We start from the raw sequence: 21773 nt of genomic DNA on the forward strand, positions 1-21773 counted from the left end.
GGGATCGTTGGGACTGTAGCAGCTACCATGACATTACACTGCTCAGTATACCAAGCAAGGTTTTCACCCACATTCTTTTGAAATGGATCTGCGACCACCTAATAAGGCACCAGACACCGGAGCAATCTGGATTTACTCCTGGCAAGTCCACAATAGATAGTATCGTAATGCTTCAAGGAATTGTGGAACGCCGAGTTCAAGTCTGACAATGGGTTGCTTGCAGCCTACGTCGACCTCAGCTTACCCACACTTCAGCATGGAAATCGCCATCCTCACCTCAGTTAGGATAGGAGGTTCCTCGCTGAGCGGACTGCAGTCATCTACAAGAAGGGCTCAGTTTTCTCAGGGCTTGGTAGTGTTTGCATACTTGGCCTATGATATGCATGAAATCGATATGTGGAAACCCAAAAGTTCATTAATACCTGGCCACTGTGAACTGTGAAAGACTGATTGGAGACATGAAAAAATGTGAAGACATAAACAGAATTGTTGTTGTAACAGAAACTAGAGAACGGCGCAGTCGGAGATATGGCAATGTAAACAAAGGAGTAGAATGAAAATGATATTATATGCAATATATAATGTTCCAAATAAAATCATTACTAGAATCCTTTCCTTGTATAGCCTCTTGTTAAATAAAATATGTTACTTCAAATCATTTAAGCGAAGTGAGAAGTCCGAGAGCCAAAGCATGTTCTCGGCGACCCAAGCCCGATTCGGTGGGAGAGAACACAAAGTAAAGAGAAGTCAAGCCTACTAATTGAATAATTAGTCTTATGGCAATTAAAGAACTTTATATAATATTAATTTATAATATAAATTATTTTTATGCAAACATATTGAAGAAAAGTATAATATTGAGGTATTTTAAAAATAAAATAGTTATACCGACAACATAAAACGAGGCGTTATTTGGCGTTCGAAGCGGTGTCTAAATCATAATTTTATCAAAACTTTCAATTGAAAAAAGAGAACGCGAGATATTCTTTGATCTTAATAAATAATACATTTCCAAACTCAGAAAATTCGTAGGCGCCTATTTCTTACCTTGCCCCCGAGATTCGAGCAAATTTTAGAAAATCGACAATTATTGAAACACCCTAACACACACATACATATATATGTTTGTGTGTGTATGTGTTTATGTATATATAGATACACATATATACACATACATACATACTTACATATTTATATATATGTATATATATATATATAATTTATAAATATGCTCTATATCCTAAGTTGCGGGCGTTAGAGACCACCGCCAGCCACTAGTAAGCGTAAGAGAGATGCAGATGTAACGTAAGAGAGATGGTCTTGGGTGGTCAATGAAAAGGGTCTTATCTTGCTGGTTTATTTCTGAAGATAGATATGAGACCCCCCCCCCCCCCCCAGATGACCCCTGTGTCTCCGGGTGGAGGACGAGGTGGTGGAGTTGGACCCTGTGTGGCTTGGCCTGTCTGCCGTGTCTCTCTCTTCGTCTTACGCACGTGCCCTTTTATGCGGCGGTTTCCTTGGAGGCGCATGTTTACTCCTGTGCGAAACGAGAAAGCCAGGCAGCACCTGCGTCCTGTCCAAGGAGAAAGGCAGCTGCTTGGGCGGAGGTGTTAAGTCTTGCTACGTGTTGTTGACATGAGTTCTAGGGAAGAATTCTTATTCTCCACAGCCTACTATGTTCTTTTACAAAACGTCCTTTACGAGTTTTATAAATCGGATGAAAGATAATAACATTTCTAAATAAAACTCCTTCTGTAAATAAGGATGTGGCACGTTCGTATCTGAGTTAATCTAATATCCATGTGGCCAGTCATGAAGCATTATTGCATTATTGATTATACAGTACTGAACAAATAAAACAAATATATGCACAACGCTGAAGTATATGTCTTAACTCATAATATACATAAGAAATTGAACAAGATTTCCCCTATATAACAAAAGGTGGGCCAAGCGATCGCAGAGGTTCCGTGTCGTGGCCCAGAGGAACCTCATCGGCTGAGTTTGAATCCATGAATAAGAAACATCAGATAAAGCTTGGCGTCAGTCGCGTTCCGACCGTGGACAGAAAAGCACCCATAGCGATGGCCTTTTGTAAGCACTATCGATATGCAGGCCCTGTGTTCAGGTAAATGAGTGTTTATTATTTCTAAGTAATGGTCAATAGACTATGGCTTGATATATATCAGAGCCGGCCAAATTGCGTTTTTATTGGGTCACTTCATGAAATTCTGAAGCCATGTGAGTTACCTTGATATTAGTTACTTCTATTAATTTCAACATTAATGAAATGTGGATGTTGGAAAATAACATATATACGTAGAATACACGTAAGATTTTAATATTTTGATTATCAACCAGATAACGAATTCTTGATGATAAGGAAAATACATCTTATCTTGATATTCTCTCTCTCTCTTCACACACATACACACATATATACATATATATTTATATATATACACATACATATAATTATATATAAATATATATATATATATATATATATATATATATATATAAACATACACACACACACACACACACATATATATATATATATACATATATATATATATACATACATACATACATACATACATACATACATACATACATACATATGTATATACATATATATATATATATATATATATATACATATATATTTATTTATATATGTGTGTGCGTGTGTTCGTACTTACTTACTTGTTTCAATACGGAAGAGCTAAGTTTACATGGTCCCGTTTGCTGTTTATAGAGTATCGCATAACTTTATAAATTGAAGCGCATTTTTGTCACACATAACGTTAATTGGAAGATTGTTTCATGTTTCAGTAGTTCTGTTTGGGAAACAGAACTGAATCTTTCTCGCCTCTTTTTACTTTCAACTTTTTACTGTGTCCTCTCGCCTTTCTTGTGTTCAAAATTATAAAGTCATCTTTGTCTAACTTCACCCTTCCTGTAATATAGCTGAACATCATTATCATGTCACCTCTTTTTCCTCTTTATCCCAGAGTAGTAAGACATATTTTCTTTAGTCTTCGTAGCTCATATCTCTTAGAGAAGGTGCTCATCTTGCGGCTGCTCTTTGAACTCTTTCTAGTTTATCCATATCTTTTTTAAGTGCACTGTACTCTAGAGTAGGTCTTATGATGGCTGTAATCTTCTTTATCATATCTTCATCCACATACCCGAATGCCTTCTTCATGTTGGCTATCGGCCCTAGCATTTTATGGACCTTTGTCATATATATGATCATTTAGGCTTAGATTCCTGTTTATAATTATTCCAAGTTCTTTTATCTTGATCTGCTTTATTTAATATTACGTCTCCTAACTTGTATTGGTATAGTGGACGATTTTTACTCTCTCTGAACCTGACCACATGGCAGTTGAATTCCATTTTCCAAGTACAACTGTTCATGAATAAGTTTTCGATGTCACTTTGGAGGCGTTGGCATGATATATCGTCTATTCCATTTTGCAATTTTGCGTCGTCTGCAAACATATTTAGATAACTACCTGTGCTTATGTTTGACCCTAAATTATTTATAAAAAAAGTAAACAAAATAGGCGCCAAGACCGATCCTTGAGTAACTCCGCTAGTTACTCGTCGCCACGTAGAGTGCTTCCCTCAAATAACGCTTCTCATCTGTCTTTCATGAAGAAAGTCTTCCATCCATTCGAGGAGTTTGCCTTTCACCCCACAGTTTGAATTCTACATTAGTTAACGAAATTGGTTAATCATTTAGAGAGTTTTATTTGTCGCCGCTCTTGAATAAAGGTGTAACATTTTTTATTAATCTGTTCTCCTTTTTAAATTTATGATTAGCGCCATTCTTAGTAGGAGTAGCAAGCATTATATCAATCACAGTAGTAAGAACTTGGTCAGTGTTATCATCTGATAACACTACACATAAATAATCAATATTCTCATCAAAACTGTCATTCAAATCATTGCTCATTATTAAGGAATTTCGATTTTTCTCCCCCCCCCCCCCACACACACACCTAAACACATGCAGAAAGTGTCTTGTACCGCTCCTTCTGCTGATGCTAATAACCATGGTGGTGAGGGACGTGGCTCAAAATGACAAAATCCCTAAGACAACGGTAAGTTCTGTATGTACATCCGTGTGTGTGTGTGTGTCTGTGTTTGTGTGTGTGTGTGTGTGTGTGTGTGTGTGTGTGTGTGTGTGTGTGTGTGTGTGTGTGTGTGTGTGTGTGTGTGTGTGTGCTTATATGTATGTATTTATGTATATATGTATTTATGTATGTTAAGTTTAAGTGTGTTCATACTGTATGTACGCATGTACAATTATTAATAAACCCTCTATTTTCTCGTTATGCCTCGTTTTCTTACACAGTAAGAAGAATGCAGATGAGGGAAAGTTATCAAGTTTAATAAGTCTGATAATCACGATTGTAATGTAAATGATAACGGTAATGAATTTGATGATATTAATGATAGCTAGAACGGCAATGATAATAATGGTTATGTAATTTGTTAAACCTATAATTATTATGACAATGTTCAAGGATAGAACTAGGATAATGGGGACATAGAAAATAAAGGCGATGATAATTATAATATTGATATCCTTCTAATGATAAAAACATTAATAAGAATGAAAGAGCTAATGATAATAGAGATGACATGAGGGTGGTGGTCATAATAGCAACACAGAACAATAGGATAACAATACCTATGCAATTGCGAATAATAATATAAATGACAATGACATTACGAAAGACTATTATAATACCACTATTAATTATGGTAATAATATATATGATAATATGAATACTAATGCTGAATGTTATCATGATTATATTATTGTTATTAATGGAATACTTTACATAGTTATTATTATTATTGGCGTTATTATTATCATTATTTATATCATAGTTAACAGTAATGGCATGTTTATTATCATCATCAATCATAGTTATCATTATTGGCATTATTATTATCATCATCAGTGTTGTTGTTATCATGATTACCTTAATTATCCTTATCGTCATAACCTTGCTCCTCCTCATTTTGTGTTTATATAATGTACATATATTATGAGGCCTAAAATCTAGGGGATTTCTTAACCCTGTAGCATATTTAAGCTAAAATCTGTAGGTTTGAAATTTTAACCTATTTACAGCAGCAAAAAAAAAAAGAAAAAAAAGAAAAAAAAAGTTTTCAAAAACAAACCAAAAAAAACTATATGCTTGTGATTTTAAGTTGTTTATTTGTGATTTTAACTTCTTTTTTAAACTAAAAACTAAAAAAAAAAAAAAAAACCATGTTCGTAATTTTTAACTTTTCTCCAAATAAAAAAGTGTATATTTGTTATTTCACCTTTTTTCCCCGGATAAAAAAACAACTAATAAATGCATATTTGTAATTTTACTTTTTTTATCCAGATTTAAAAACAAACATACAAACAAACAGACAAACTAAAAGCTGTATATAGGCGATTTTCTCTTTTCTTTCCCTAGAGAAACCCAAAGATCGACGGTGTGTTATCAGAGCAGAAACACCTCCTCGAACGCCATTTGAAAGGATATACTTTTCACTCGAACTTAAACGTTAGGTAAGTAAGTAGAGCAGCTGTTAATGCAGTTTTAATGTTGACTATTTAAGTTAAGCCTTTTCTTGTGACTATCTTAATGGTATTACCTTTTGGCTCTAAGTTGAAAATATATTAATGTTTATTTATTGATATGCTATAAGTGGGCTGGCAGGCTCTACTGTGATGTGTATATAATACACACACATACACACACACACACACACACACACGCACACACACACACACACACACATACTCACACACACTCACAGACACGCACACAAACTCACACACATACATACCCAAACACACACACACACACACACACACACACACACACACACACACATACACACACACACACACACACACACACACACATGTGTGTGTATATATGTATATATATATATTTAAACACACACATATCTATCTATTTATCTATCTATCTATATATGTATTTATACATATACAGAGATGAATAAAACATCACTTAAAAGAGGTGTAACTATTAACCGTCTTTTTTATTGTCTATAAGCACAAAATTTGATTAGAAAGAATTTATGCATTGTTTAGAATTTAATCTAAAAACAGTTTTCGGCAAATACTTAACCACGTGACTGGAAACGGACATGGCTAAAACAGATTCTGTTAAGGAAAGAATTCCCTCTCTTCCAAAGCACGCTACAGGCTGTCCCATAGGCCACTCCATTTCAAATTTGGAATAATCTGGGTGTTTGAGTGTGTGTGTGTGTGTGTGTGTGTGTGTGTGTGTGTGTGTGTGTGTGTGTGTGTGTGTGTGTGTGTGTGTGTGTGTGTGTTCCTTGCACCTACATAACCCTTTTATCCTTATGATTTTTATTTATATAGAAAAAATAACTGCGTGCAGCTGTGCTGAATGTGTAGCACGCTGTTTAAGATCTATTCCACTTCAAATGCAGGCTCAGAATCTTTCCAAATTATTACAATATTACGGATTTTACAATAGTTATAGGTTGAGTTCATTAAATGAAACATCTTTTGCTAAGCCCCTAGAACATGTTATACACACTGATTGGGGATATAACACAACAGCAGGAAATGACTATGAAGGGAAGCTCTACATGCTAAAAGACGTCTATCAGTTGATCCTATGCAGATAGCACTATCAAAGTTCGTTGCAAAAGGGCTGCCAACTGCGAGTTCAAGGGGTTCTGCTTTGTAAACATCTATAACGTTTAGTATTCCAACCTTTCCAGCTCTGGATATGAAGTAAAAGAGATATGTCGCTGAACCTAACCTTGTTGTAGAAACCAAATTTCAAGTGGAAATTGGGAACCGATCAGCATCTAGCATAGACTGGGTTAAAACAATAACATTCTTAAAAAAAAAAAAAACTTGTAGATAAAGTTGGTATCTGCACATTGAGGTTTGTATGCATGGAGGGTGAAGGACACTTATCTACAAAAAAAAAGACATTTGGCAATAGTATCCTTACCTGATTCCATTGTTACAAATGGAATCAAGCTGTCGCGGTTAGCTCAGTTGCATTTATCTCAGCCTCTGCTCGTACTAAGATGATGTCACTCTACGGGCTAATACGCCATGTTTCATTTCGTGGTAGCTCTGTGTTCCAAATTGGTCAAGGCAATTGGCCGAAAGGAAAACCTAATAATTGAGGCAACCAACAGAAAAACCAAACGTCGATGTGTGCTTGTGCATGAGTGCGTGTGCGTGCAAGCGTGTGCGTGCAAGTGTGTTTGCGAGCTTGTGCGTGCGAGCGTGTGCGTGCGAGCGTGTGCGTGCGAGCGTGTGCGTGCGAGCGTGTGCGTGCGAGCGTGTGCGTGCGAGCGTGTGCGTGCGAGCGTGTGCGTGCGAGCGTGTGCGTGCGAGCGTGTGCGTGCGAGCGTGTGCGTGCGAGCGTGTGCGTGCGAGCGTGTGCGTGCGTGCGTGCGTGCGAGCGTGTGCGTGCGTGCGTGCGTGCATGTGCGTGCGTGCGTGTGGATGTGCATGCGTGTATGTGTAAGTGTACGTGTATGTGTGAACGAGGGTAACTATGTGAGGGCTTGTTCGTGTGTGCGAGAGCTCGCACGAACGTAGTTACGTGTAAAAATACTCATATTCTATCTTAAAAACTAAAAACACAAGGTAAAATCAAAATGAAATAAAATGAGGAGTTCTGGTGTTTTACTGGGAGAGTGACAGCGTACATATACACAAACCTATATAATTAGCTTTACCTTTTGATATCAGATCACAAGTCACTGTTGAAATCCACTGTCGAAGGGAGTCCGTTACAAAAAATCCGAAAAGAACACCAAACACAGAAGGCTACAGCGTGTTGCCTTGGCGAACCCCAGCCTGCCCTCTCTCTGTCTCGGGTGTGTCTGGCGGGCTTCCCCCAGGAGCGCATCCTCACCTTCGCGGTAATTAGCCACTATAGTTCGCTAGTTTTCTGCGCGACTAGTGCAGTTGTCCCTTGTTTAAATGTCACAGTCTCATAAGATTCGTCGTTTATATTTCTCTGGATATGAATTGCTCGTGCGTGCCGGTCCATCTGCAAATCTGATCACGACAAAACTAAGCCTTTTAAAAAACCTTTTAAAACCTGATCTTCTCGTATTGTGACATCTCGCCCATCACACGCGCGCGCACACACACACACACACACACACACACACACACACACACACACACACGCACAGTCGCACACACACCCACCCACACCCACACCCACACACACACTCACCCACCCACACACACCCACCCACCTACACAAACACACACACCCACACACACACACACACCCGCTCTACCTACCATGGCCGAGAATGCTTACAATGTCCCTCATTCTAGCAATTTGAAGGACCTTGTGCTGGAGGAAGGGGGGGAGCCGTTGCGAAATCTCATAGTCACTACTTGGAGGTCCGGATCCACGTTTCTGGGTGAGTTGTCGCGTTCTTCTCTCTCGTGGGTGGCTGTGTGGGTGGCAATAACTTTTCATGAGTGTGGTATTATTCTGTCATGGGTGAGTGTGGTATTATTCTGTCATGGGTGAGTGTGGTATTATTCTGTCATGGGTGAGTGTGGTATTATTCTGTCATGGGTGAGTGTGGTATTAATCTGTCATGAGTGAGTGTGGTATTATTCTGTCATGGGTGAGTGTGGTATTAATCTGTCATGAGTGAGTGTGGTATTATTCTGTCATGGGTGAGTGTGGTATTAATCTGTCATGTGTGAGTGTGGTATTTTGTTATGGGTGAGTGTGGTATTAATCTGTCATGGGTGAGTGTAATATTAATCTGTCATGGGTGAGTGTGATATTAATCTGTCATGGGTGAGTGTAATATTAATCTGTCATGGGTGAGTGTGATATTAATCTGTCATGGGTGAGTGTAATATTAATCTGTCATGGGTGGGTGATATTATTCTGTCATGGGTAAGTGTGGTATTAATCTGTCATGGGTGAGTGTAATATCAATCTGTCATGGGTGAGTGTGGTATTAATCTGTCATGGGTGAGTGATATTATTCTGTCATAGGTAAGTGTGGTATTAATCTGTCATGGGTGAGTGTGATATTCTGTCATGGGTGAATGTGATATTATTCTGCCATGGGTTAGTGTGGTATTAATCTGTCATGGGTGAGTGTGATATTCTGTCATGGGTGAATGTGATATTATTCTGCCATGGGTTAGTGTGGTATTAATCTGTCATGGGTGAATGTGGTATTATTCTGTCATGGATGAATGTGGTATTCATCCTTCGCGGGTATGTCTGTTCCTTCAGCTTTCCTGGATTATTGTGGTATTACTCTCTCATGGGTGAGTGTGGTATATATCAGTTTATGGATAAGTAGTCTGTTTCTAATTATGGGTGAGTGGGTTATTCTTATATTAATTCTTTAGTTTTCCTGAAGTAGTTAACGTTGAATTTAATGCCATTTATAGGTGTGGAATTCTGTATATGCTATTTTACCTCTTTACTGTTACTTTGCTGGCTGAGTCTGGCTTATTCTTGGATGAGTATGGTATTTCATATTCATGGATGAGCCTGGTATTTTATTTTCATGGGTGAGCCTGGTATTTTATTTTCATGGGTGAGCCTGGTATTTTATTTTCATGGGCGAGCCTGGTATTCTATTTTCATGGGTAAGTCCGGTATTTCATATTCATGGGTGTGTCTGGTATTTTATTTTCTTGGATGAGTATGGTATTTTATTTTCATGGATGAACCTGGTATTTTATTTTCATGAGTGAGACTGGTATTTTATTTTCATGGGTGAAGCTCGTATTTCACATTCATGGGTGAGCCTGGTATTTCAATTTTATGGGTGAATCTTCATTTAGTGTTTTTAATGCATATCATAAACGATGATCAATACCGACTGTATTTTACACACACACACACACATACCCCCACACTCACACACATTTATATATATATATATAGTTATATATATATACTTATATATATATATATATATATATATATATATATATATATATATATATATATATATGTATATATGCATTTATATGTATTTCACAAGATTTCATAACATTTAAATTGATAACACCACACATTGCCTGTCAAAGCGAACCTCTATTAGAATAGAATTGAGCATAATGTTCTCACTACCGCTCGTCTTTAAAAAATTAGTAACTGAATTGTCAACCAGTCAACGCTGGTGCTGTTCTGAAATTTTTACTCACTTTCTCTGTAAATACCAATATATACATACATATAACAATGTTATACGTATGTTATATACACACACTTAAATATGTGTGTTTTGTGTATGGATGTATATGTGTTGTTATATTTACACACACACACACACACACATATATATATTTATACATATATTGTAATTGTTAAGATAATATTTAACTAAATATCAAATGACAGAAAGATAGAAATGCTCAGCAGAAAGCCATTGCTTCAGATGAATAAGACGAAATCCATACCTCACCAGGGGATATCCTGCTCAGCCATCCGGGGACCTTCTACCACTACGAGCCTCTCCTCGACTTCGGCATCAAGCAGATCCGCTACGGGGAAGACGCGGCCCGAGCGATGCACAATCTGAAACACCTTCTCAATTGCGACTATAGCGACTATGGTGAGTTTTTAGTGGGAGAGGGAAAACGAGGAGGAGAGGACGGGAGAGGGAAGGGAAAAGGGGGATGGGCAAAGAAGGAAAAGAGAGGGGGGAAAAGAGATGGAAGAGAAAGAGAGAGAGAGAGAAAGAGAGAGAGAGAGAGAGAGAAAGAGCGAGAGAGAGAGAGAGAGAGAGAGAGAGAGAGAGAGAGAGAGAGAGAGAGAGAGAGAGAGAGAGAGAGAGAGAGAGAGAGAGAGACAGAGAGAGAGAGAGAGAGAGAGAGATGCTCTATTAATACAGGAGTAGCAGACACGGAGCCTCAGCACTAAGATAGTGCCTCGTCCTTTCCCAGAACACTACCTCAAGTACGGTCCTTCGCACCCTTGGCTGTTCTCTCACAACAGCGTCCTCTGGGGTCGGTGTAAGACGTTCCCCGACCTGTGCTGGAAGCCCGAGTTCCTGTCGCCCTTCTGCAGCCTCTTCCCCTTCCAGTCCCTCAAGACGGTCCGACTCAGGCTCAACCTCACGGAGGAACTGCTGGAGGACAAGAGGTAGGCCTTTTGTTGACTCTCTTGTTGTTGCCTGAAATCATCAGCTGATTGGACATGTTGTCAACACGTCTAAATCATGTAATGCGTCGCAGGTTGGGCGTGCGGTTGCTGTTGCTGGTGCGGGATCCTCGTGGCACCTTGCAGTCTCGCCGGCACAGGGTATGGTGCCCTGGAAAGAAAGACTGCGACGATCCTGAGACACTTTGCAAGGACCTCGTCAGGGACTACATCACGGCGTTAGTCTTCAGGAGGAAGTTTCCCGAGTCCTTCAGGTGGGATTAATTTTGTCTCTTCTTTCCTCTTTTTTTTTTCTTTTATTCTTCTTCTTTGCTTGCTATTTCATTGACTATCTTAATTTATTATGACTGATGATGCAAATGATAATGATGGTGTTACTGATTATAATAATGATAGTGATAGTGGTAGTGATAATGATAATACTAACAGTACTATTATTACTACCAATAATTATAATGATTATGATAATATCAATAATAAGAATAATTACAGTAATGGTAGTTATGATTACAGTTAAAATGATGTTAATGATGATGATTATGATGATCATAATAATGTTAGTAATAATCATGAAAATGATGATAATAGTAATAATGGAAAAATATTAGTAATGATAATGATGATAACAATGATTAAAATAGTAACAATAAAGGTAATAATAATAAAAAATAATGATAATAATGATGGTACTAATGATAATGATGATGATGATGATAATGAAGAGGATGACAATCATAATGATGATAATGATGATAATAATAACAATAACAATAATAATAATAATGGTAGTAATAATAATAATAATAATAATAATAACAATAATAATAATAATAATAATGAGGATAATAATAATAATATTGGTAATGGTGATGGTAACGCTAAAGATAATGATAATGATAATGATGATAATAATTATAATAATGATGATAATAATGATAATAATGATAATACCAATAATAATAATGATAATAACAATAATAATAATATAGCTAAAAATGATAATAACATTAACAATGAAAATAATTATAAAACAAAAAAATAATAACAAAAATAACAAAAATAATGGTAGAAATAATGGAAGTGTAATGTTCTATGCTCTATGTCTTTCAAATATCACTTTTGGTAACGTGAAAATTCCTACCATTAAACTTATTTCCAATGCCCATAGAAGACAAAGAAATTATTCTTAAAACTTATCTATCACTTAATAAAATACACACATAAGCCCTTCATTAAAATCACACAGTTAGATATAAAACACTTGACGAATTGCGTCAATGTGATCACTCAATAAAGATTACACACATATATATATATATATATATATATATATATATATATATATATATATATATATATATCTGTGTGTGTGTGTGTGTGTGTGTGTGTGTGTGTGTGTGTGTGTGTGTGTGTGTGTGTGTGTGTGTGTGTGTGTGTGTGAAGCTAATCACGTCCAGCTCCCCAGAGAAATAAAAGCCTGAATACGGAATTTAGCGTTCAGTCATTGGCACAGGAAGGTCCGGAATTTGGAGAAAGGAGATACTGTTCGTCTTCTACGTTTGCTTGGTGTTTCTCCATGATGCTTGAGGGTGAAGAAAACACCGATGAAATCTAAAGTAGGTTCATTTGCGATCAGCTCTGACAAAATAAATACGGATCCCTTCTTGATCCTCTGCCCCACACGCCAGGCTCCGTCTGCGACTGTCTACTGCCAGACGTGTGACTACAGAGACAAACTAAAATGTTGTACTTTATAAACCATACAGAGTCTCACTCTTTGATATAGGTGATATGCTACACATCAATATAAACTGAACATAATCTTCTATATTTAACATGGTATAACATATCACACAAAAGGAAGTGTATAATATATAATCACATAATTATCACTAACTACGTACGATAATAATGGCATCACAACGTGGCACTTACAACTCACATCATTGTCATAACTCACTTCATTTCACAACCCACAGATACCACCTCACAATAGTAATAGTAATAATGGTGAAAATGTTGATGATGATGATGATGATGATAATGTTGATTTTAATGATAATTATAATAGTAGTGGTGCTAATGATAATAATGATAATAATGATAATATTAAAAACAGTAATAACAATGGTACTGCTAATTTAAACAGGATGTTAAAAGTAATGGAAGTATTGATTATCATGATACTGATCATGATAATGATAATAATGAAATATATAACACTAATAAAAATAGTTATATCAATAGTGATGATAATAATAATGGTGAAATTAATGATAATAATAATGATAATAGTAACAACAATTAATGCTAATGTTAATGATAATGATAATGATAATGGTGATGATGATCAAAATAATAACGATAATGATACCAATAATAATAAGGGTAATGATAATAATAATGATAATGATACTAATAATGATAATGATACTAATGAGTATCTTAATAATAATAATAATAATAATAATAATAATAATGATAATGATGATGATAATGATAATAAGGATACTACTACTACTAATAATAATATAATAATAATGATAACAAAATAATAATGAAAACAATTATAGTGGCAATGATAATTATAATGATAGCAATAATAATAATGGTGATGATGATAGTAATAATAATATTACTGATAATAATAATATTAGTAATAATAATAATAATAATAATGATAATGATGATAATAGTAATAATAGTGATAATAATAATGATAATGCTAATGACGATGATGATATCATCATGCAGATGGGGATGAAAATGATGATGATGATGATGATAATAATAATGAAGAAAACATTAATAAAAAAATAATAATGGCAACGTTAATGATAGTAATAAAAATAATAATGATGATGATGGTGATGATGATAATATCAATAATACTAATTCGAATGCTAATAATAATAATACTAATGATAATACTAATGATAATAATGATAATATTGATAATAATAATAGCAAAAATAATAATAATAATAATAATAATAATGATAATAATAATAACAATAATAACAATAATGATCATAATAATGATGATAGTAATAACGATAACAATGATAATAATAAAAATAATGATATTGACAATGCTAATGTTAATGGCGATGATAATGAAAATAATGATAATGATAATAATGGTAATGTTAATAGTAACAGTAATAGCAATAATAATGATAATAGTAATGGCGATAATATAGAAAAATATACTAATAATGATAATATGAGTAATGCTGATAACTATAATAGCAATGATAATAATAATAATAATAATAAAATAATAATAATAGCTATAACAATAGTACTAATATTGATAATAATAATAATAATAATAATAATAGTAATGATAATAAAAAATAATACAAAAAACAAAACAAAAAACAAAACAAAACACCTTTCCCTCGCTGAAGTTAGCCAGTTCTGATGAGAATAAGCCACATACTAGAAATACCAAGTGAATCAATTATCAAGAAATGCAAAACGCTAATGTTGCACAGCGGAACTGGACAGACATAACGAGCGATGAAACAATCAGGGCAGTCAGTAATAACATCAACTGGAAGGCTACGAGATGGGACGAAATTGCAAACTTCTGGATCAGACAGTTGATCAATTTGCATAAAGACCTTGTAAAATCGTGCAATAACGTCATCAAACACTGACCAATGCCCTCTTTTGCCCACAAGGAGAATAGCTTATCTCATCACAAAAACGGATGACAAGCCAATCCCTAAAAAAAACAAAAAAAAAAACGGACTGATAAGAGTTAAGAGTTTTTTTTTTAAGAGTTTAGTTTGATTCCATTTGTTACAATGGATATTCTTGGTGTGACATACTGTCTGTTTCATTTTGCTTCTAAACTATCCCCTGTGTGCAAGGAATGGCCGGGGTTACCATCCACTGGCGGCGAGGGATTTGAACGCAGGTCAGCAAGATTGCTAGACGAGAACGCTACCGCTGCACCACACAGCACACGTGCCAATAATGTATCAAATCTTGACAGATAATATTACAGAGAAAACTGACATCTTCCTCGAGTTATAGATTATACCGTAATGAACAAAAAGGTTGCAAAAGCCATGGTTGCAAAGATAAAGTGCTTATATGCAAATCAATCCCTGAAGAAGTGAAAGGTAAATCTAAAAACCTCTCCTTGTGGGTTGTGTATGTGATATGAGTTGTGAGTGCCACGTTGTGATGCCAGTGCATACGGATTGTGCGCCATTATTATCGTACGTAGTTAGTGATAATTTTGTGATAATATATTATACACTTCATTTTGTGTGATATGTTATACCATGTTAAATATAGAAGATTATGTTTAGTTTATATTGATGTGTAGCATATCACCTATATGAAAGAGTGAGACTCTGTATGATTTATAGAGTACAACATTTTAGTTTGTCTCTGTAGTCACACGTCTGGCAGTAAAAACTCGCAGACGGAGCCTGGCGTGTGGGGCAGAGGAACAGGAAGAGTTCCGTATTTATTTTGTCAGACCTGATCGCAAATGAACCTACTTTAGATTTCATCGGTGTTTTCTTCACCCTCAAGCATCATAGAGCAACACCAGGCAAACGTAGAAGACGAACATGGCGCAGTGATCCAGCAAATTCAGTTCTGACGCCTGTTATTGTTGCCTGCCCCAGGCCTCCGCGACCTCGTGGCCTGTCGCCGGCATTCTAATGGGTATACGAGATGAGAAACTTACCCAGAAGCTCATTGAAAGGGACCGCTCGGCGACGTTGCAGGATGTTTTGGAGAAATGCAGGTCTCATGAATCGTCAAAGACTCCATTATCTGCTTTGAAGGACACAGTTTCTTCACGCGCTGTTTCTCAATATAAAAGGGAGAAAAAGGCTGCCCTGAAGCAGAAGTCCAAGATGAGGTCTGGCTCACCTCTGCCGAATAAGGCCTGCAACTGCTGTGGTCGTCAACATGAAAAAGGTTTGTGCAGGGCCACAACTTCAGCATGTCATGCTTGTGGTAAGAAAGGCCACTAGGCTACTGCTTCAAAGTGTCCTGCCAGGAATGCCAGATGCAAGGTGTGCAACCGGTAGGGACACTATGATAAATGCTGCCCAAAGAAACGGAAGGCTCAGAAGACAAAAGAAGAGGACACCAATCATGAATTGAAGGTAGTAAGTTCAGTATCCCCTTCAGTGTCATTGGCCAGGAGTGTCACCTCTACTGCACTACCGAAACCTCAGCCTTCCCCTAAAGTCAGCGTGTCAATTCGGCATAATGATATATCAGGTAGTCTTGCCATCATCCCTGACACTGGTGCAGACACAACTGTCATTGGACTTCAGCATCTTAGTAGTCTCGCCCTTTCAAAGGAAGACTTAGCACTACCGGCAGAGACTGTATACTACAATGCAGACGGGTCCAAGATGCCACCAGCGGCTGGATCTTTTCGTGGAATCATCACCTATGGCAACCGTTCGACTACATGTTGGATTGATATTCAGCCTTCGCTTACATCCCTGCTGCTCTGTTCTGGACTATTTCCCAAGGCAGATATCGGATGTGCACATTGCCAATCGCGTTCATGGGCTGGGCAATACACCAATGTCGAACCCTCCTCAGTTGCTGCCTTTACCGTTGAACCAGCTGAAGTCACCTGAAGAAGCAAGGAAGTACTTCCTGCATCAGTATGCAGATGTGTTGGTGAAGAAGGACGACTTGCAGTCTGGGCCACTCAAAACGATGGTAGGCCCTCCCATGAGAATTCATCTGAGGGAGAATGCCACGCCCTTCGCGATCCACACTCCCAGAATGATTCCTTTGGCTTTTCAGGAACCAACAAGAAAGGAGCTTGAGTCATTAGTAATCCAAGGCATCTTAAAGCCAGTGGAGGATGAACCATCAGAATGGTGTCATCTAATGGTTGTTGTTCCAAAAGCAAATGGAGGTGTTCGTATGACCTATCAAAGCTCAACAGGCAAGTCTCTCGCCCTGCCCACCCTTCTCCAACGCCATTTACAGCCATCAGAAGTATCAGTCCGCAGTCAAAGTTCTTCACAACTGTGGATGCTCTTTGTGGTTATTGGCAACTGCCCCTGCATGAGAGCCACTGTGGCGTGGAAGCAACAAAAACGTCGTACACAGCAGACAGTCTTTTGGCCAGGCATTAATGCAGACATTGTAAACACTGTTCATGCCTGTGAGCCATGACAGCGCCTACAGCCTAGTCAGCAGCAGGAGCCCCTGATGTTGGATGACAAACCCACAAGACCATTTATGTCTGTGTCGGCAGACTTTTTCAGTGTTGCTGGAAAACACTTCTTGGTGTATGCTGACCGACTCTCCAGATGGCCTGTTGTCATCCCATGTGGAACTAATGCAACAAGTGCTTCGACGATCAGATTCTTCTGGCATATGTTCCGTGATCTGGGTGTGCCGGTTCGCCTGCACACTGATGGCGGACCTCATTTCTCCAGCCGGGAATTTGCAACCTTTCTTCAGCGATGGAGAGTACGTCATGCTATGTCAAGCCCCCATTACCCACAGTCCAATGGGCATGCAGAGGCTGCTGTGAAGAAAGTCAAGTATCTGATCATGAAGACAAACCCAACGGAAATATTGACAGTGAGGAATTTGACAGAGGATTACTGGAGTTACGTAACACCCCAAACTTCACTGGTCGATCTCCTGCGCAGATTCTGTTTGCCATGCCCCTTCGCTCCTGTGTGCCTGCCCACTCTAGTGCCTTCATGAAGGAGTGGCAGACCAAGGCTGAGGACTGCGACCGTCGTGCCGCAGTACGGGCCAGGGACGTGAAGACCCGCTATGACAAGCATGCCCACTCCCCTTCCAAGTTAGAGATTGGGGCGCAGGTGCGAATCCAGGATCCCACATCCAAGCGTTGGGATTAGGTCGGCACTGTCATGGGTATTGGCAAATCTCGTGATTATCACATCAGGCTGCCAAGTGGCCGCATACTGTGGCGCAATCTACGTTTCTTGCGCCCTACACAGCTCAAGATTGGAAACTCGACAGATTGGGAAGGCGACGCACCAGGATCTTCCGCTCCATCTGTGCCTGTTGAACCGCGACGTTCGGAACGTCTCAAGTTGAAGTCCGTTCAAGACTCCTGCTAGTGAATGTAAAGGGGGGAGGGAGATGTGGGTTGTGTAATGAAGTGAGTTATGACAATGATGTGAGTTGTGAGTGCCACGTTGTGATGCCAGTGCATACGTATTGTGACGCTATTATTATTGTACGTAGTTAGTGATAATTATGTGATTATATATAATACACTTCCTTTTGTGTGATATGTTATACCATGTTAAATATAGAAGATTATGTTTAGTTTATATTGATGTGTAGCATATCACCTATATGAAATAGTGAGACTCTGTATGATTTATAGAGTACAACATTTTAGTTTGTCTCTGTAGTCACACGTCTGGCAGTAGACAGTCGCAGACGGAGACTGGCGTGTGGGGCAGAGGAACAGGAAGAGTTCCGTATTTATTTTGTCAGAGCTGATCTCCAATGAACCTACTTTAGTTTTCATCAGTGTTTTCTTCACCCTCAAGCATCATAGAGAAGCAGCAGGCAAACGTAGAAGACGAACACTCCTCGGCATGGATAAACCTGTAATTGTACAATTGTAAGATTTGTAGAGCTAATAAGGAAAATGGAAATTACCCTACATCAAGAAAAGGGATCACTAATATCCAGACACATAAACATAAATAGTGGAACTTTCCCCTCTCCTCACGTATGCTTTGCATCGTGCTGGCTTCTCTATCTATATTACTCCATGATAGTGGATACGAATATATGACCGCATAGCAAAATGTGTCTTCTATTCTATATAGAAAACTTAGACACGTTTGCTAAAGCATAATATTTATACAGTAATTTTATACATACATAATATAATATTTATGTTTTGATGTTTAATATAATATTAATTGTTATCTATATTTATCTTTAATTTTAAATATTTAATCAAATATGACAACAAACAAACAAGGCTGAAAACTGATGATACAGAAATGGATTCAGCCTAGACAAATTTGCGAAAGCTACCTTACCAACTCAGATAAAGCAACCTTGTCATTAACAGCAGAATCAAGGAGCTGGACCAAGAAGCTATCTACAAATATACCTTCGTATCAACGAATGAGATGGCATCCAACACTCAAAAGGTTGCGGGATGGGACTTCAATGCTAACTTCTGGATGAAAATTGCTCAGTTTGCACGAAGATCTAGCACAAGCATACAATAACATAAAATAGCAATCACGGATGGATAGGAGTAATCCAAACAGAACTGGCATATAAAACCTTCACTATTGAACTAGATTAATACCCCGAACAACCAAATGATCAGCTGCTTTAAATAATCAAAACTCTAGCCAAGCGAAGCGGAAGAGGCTCTATTCTATCACTAAATAATCCAGTCTATTCCGAGAACTATTCCGACAACCCAGTCGAAAGATGACGAGGCGAACACCAACTCTGCCCAAAGCGTATGGAAGTTTGCAAGTGATGAAGCCTGGAAACAGTTCAAGATCAAATAGGAAGATAAAATCTCTGCATGGCAAGTACCCCTGAAATGCAAACAAGCCAGATATCGATGAGAAAATGACAAATAAATGCTAAAAGTCATCATGTCTAGAATGGAAGGGCTAATTATTGCATCACATGACTAACTCGATCATACTACCACCGAATAATTATAGATAACACAATGCAAATTCTGTGGTAAATCTGAGGAGACAAACGACCACCGAGACTCAAGCTGTCCAGCACTATCGAGTAGCAAAACGCATGCTCTGAATCATCTACAAGAAACACGATACACCAACCGAATGATATGTATGAGGAAAACGAACACACAGCAAGCTCAGGGTCTTGTCCACCCACGCCGATAGAGAGAAACCAGCCAAAAGAAGGAACTTGCCTGTTACCTGGTATCTCCATACCATCGAACGGAACACACCAATCCAGATCATCGAGAAACTAAGCTAATGCAGAGACCTCGAAATCGAAATTGGAGTGATGTTGGATATGACAACCAAAGCTACAACTGTGGTTACAGGGGCCCTAAAACAAATAAAAATCCTCCTCTGACAAAGATATGCACATCTTATAAATCCAAAAATCCCTCTCCTATGTAGGGACTGGAGCCAGAGCTCCTGAAGAGGCTAAAAAGCTGTTTTGTGTGTTGAGATAATGATGATGATGCTATTGATGATGACGATAACAATGGTAATAATAATAATGATATCGATAATATAATAATAATGATGATAATGATAATAATAGTGGAAAAATCATGGTAATGATAATAATGATTGTGGTAATGATAATACCAATAGCAGTGATGATAATGATAATGGTAATAAGAATAGCGATAATGACAACAATACGATAACAAGAACAATAGGATATCAGTAGTTTGCAATATTGATTATCTGCATACTCTGCAAGGTAGGAAACGACGACCAACTCACGCAGTATTTTGCCTTAAAAGACTAACGAGAACCATTGTGTTTATGTATTTATTTCTCTCTTTTACAGAGCTGTCCGCTATGAAGACGTTTCGTTCAACGTGTTCAACAAGACGAAGGAACTTTTGGATTTCTTCCGCCTTGACTTCCACCCCAACATTCAGAAATTCTTGCACACGCACACCGGCCGGAAAAAGGGCGGCGTTTCCAGCACCTTCCGCGACTCGAAGACCGCCCCTTTACACTGGCAGAAGGACCTGTCGTGGGAGGAAGTGCAGCGGATTCAGGGCGTATGTGACAAGGCCCTTCGGCTGTGGGGCTACGAGATAGCGCAGGGCGAGGAACACCTGCGCTCCTTCATGCCTGTCGGCCCCTTGGAGTTCTTTTGAGGGGTGTCCCGCATATATATATATATATATATATATATATATATATATATATATCGCGCATGTGTGTGTGTTTGTTTGTATAGGTGTGTATAAGTACATAACAAGAACAAAAAATAACTTCTACGCTTCTACGTACTCTGAATGCATAACTTAGCTAAGATTTTTTTTAGCTTTTTTTCTGAAAGATCAAACACTGACATCATGGGAATTAAACTGCCAAAGAACAATGATAATAATGATAATAGTATTGTTGAATGAGATTTACTTTAACCCAAGGATTGATGTTCTCCTCCCTGTATTTTTTTGTGAATGTTGTTACCTACAGATGGCTCCACATGTGCTCAGCCGGCAAGGAATCTATCAGTAGCCCTAGTGACCGATCCTGATTTCCCCATTCCTTGAATTGGCGCGAAAATGTGTTTTTCTTTCTAATACAGTTGGTATCAATACTGTTATTATTGTTATTGATGTTATGATTATTAAATTTAAGACCTTGATGACTAAGCACTTGTAGATCCATCTATGTGTAAATACAATAAATAAACTTGTATTACATTGGACATGGCATGTATTTTTGCCATACGGGGCGATAGGGTTAAGATACCTTTCTCTCTAAGTTTCGATGCCTGTATCACGTGGAGCTTTGGTACCACATTGATCAAATTGATTTCCTTGCTCATACATGGCTATTCATT

The 21773-nt window shown here is 37.8% G+C and overlaps 1 protein-coding gene across 1 annotated transcript; it reads left to right on the plus strand.

Annotated features, from left to right (window-relative positions):
• Positions 1 to 208: 208 nt before the first annotated feature.
• Positions 209 to 21486, plus strand: LOC125045279 (carbohydrate sulfotransferase 4-like). The gene is made up of 10 exons (XM_047642483.1): positions 209 to 352; positions 1259 to 1283; positions 1945 to 2128; positions 4028 to 4115; positions 5496 to 5590; positions 8402 to 8490; positions 10522 to 10668; positions 11000 to 11198; positions 11291 to 11470; positions 20760 to 21486. The coding sequence occupies exons 1-10, from the start codon at positions 209 to 211 to the stop codon at positions 21076 to 21078; spliced, it is 1470 nt and encodes a 489-aa protein (XP_047498439.1). The 3' UTR covers positions 21079 to 21486.
• Positions 21487 to 21773: the final 287 nt, after the last annotated feature.

The sequence above is a fragment of the Penaeus chinensis genome, chromosome 37 (genome assembly GCF_019202785.1).
Source record: "Penaeus chinensis breed Huanghai No. 1 chromosome 37, ASM1920278v2, whole genome shotgun sequence".
Classification (NCBI taxonomy): Eukaryota; Metazoa; Arthropoda; class Malacostraca; order Decapoda; family Penaeidae; genus Penaeus; species Penaeus chinensis.

Excerpts from the sequence above, each read along its gene's own strand:
- LOC125045279 (XM_047642483.1), top strand. The coding sequence starts at position 209 with ATGGGTTGCTTGCAGCCTACGTCGACCTCAGCTTACCCACACTTCAGC. Across the intron at positions 8,491-10,521 it reads GTCCGGATCCACGTTTCTGG|GGGATATCCTGCTCAGCCAT; the intron begins GTGAGTTGTCGC and ends ATACCTCACCAG. Across the intron at positions 10,669-10,999 it reads TTGCGACTATAGCGACTATG|AACACTACCTCAAGTACGGT; the intron begins GTGAGTTTTTAG and ends GTCCTTTCCCAG.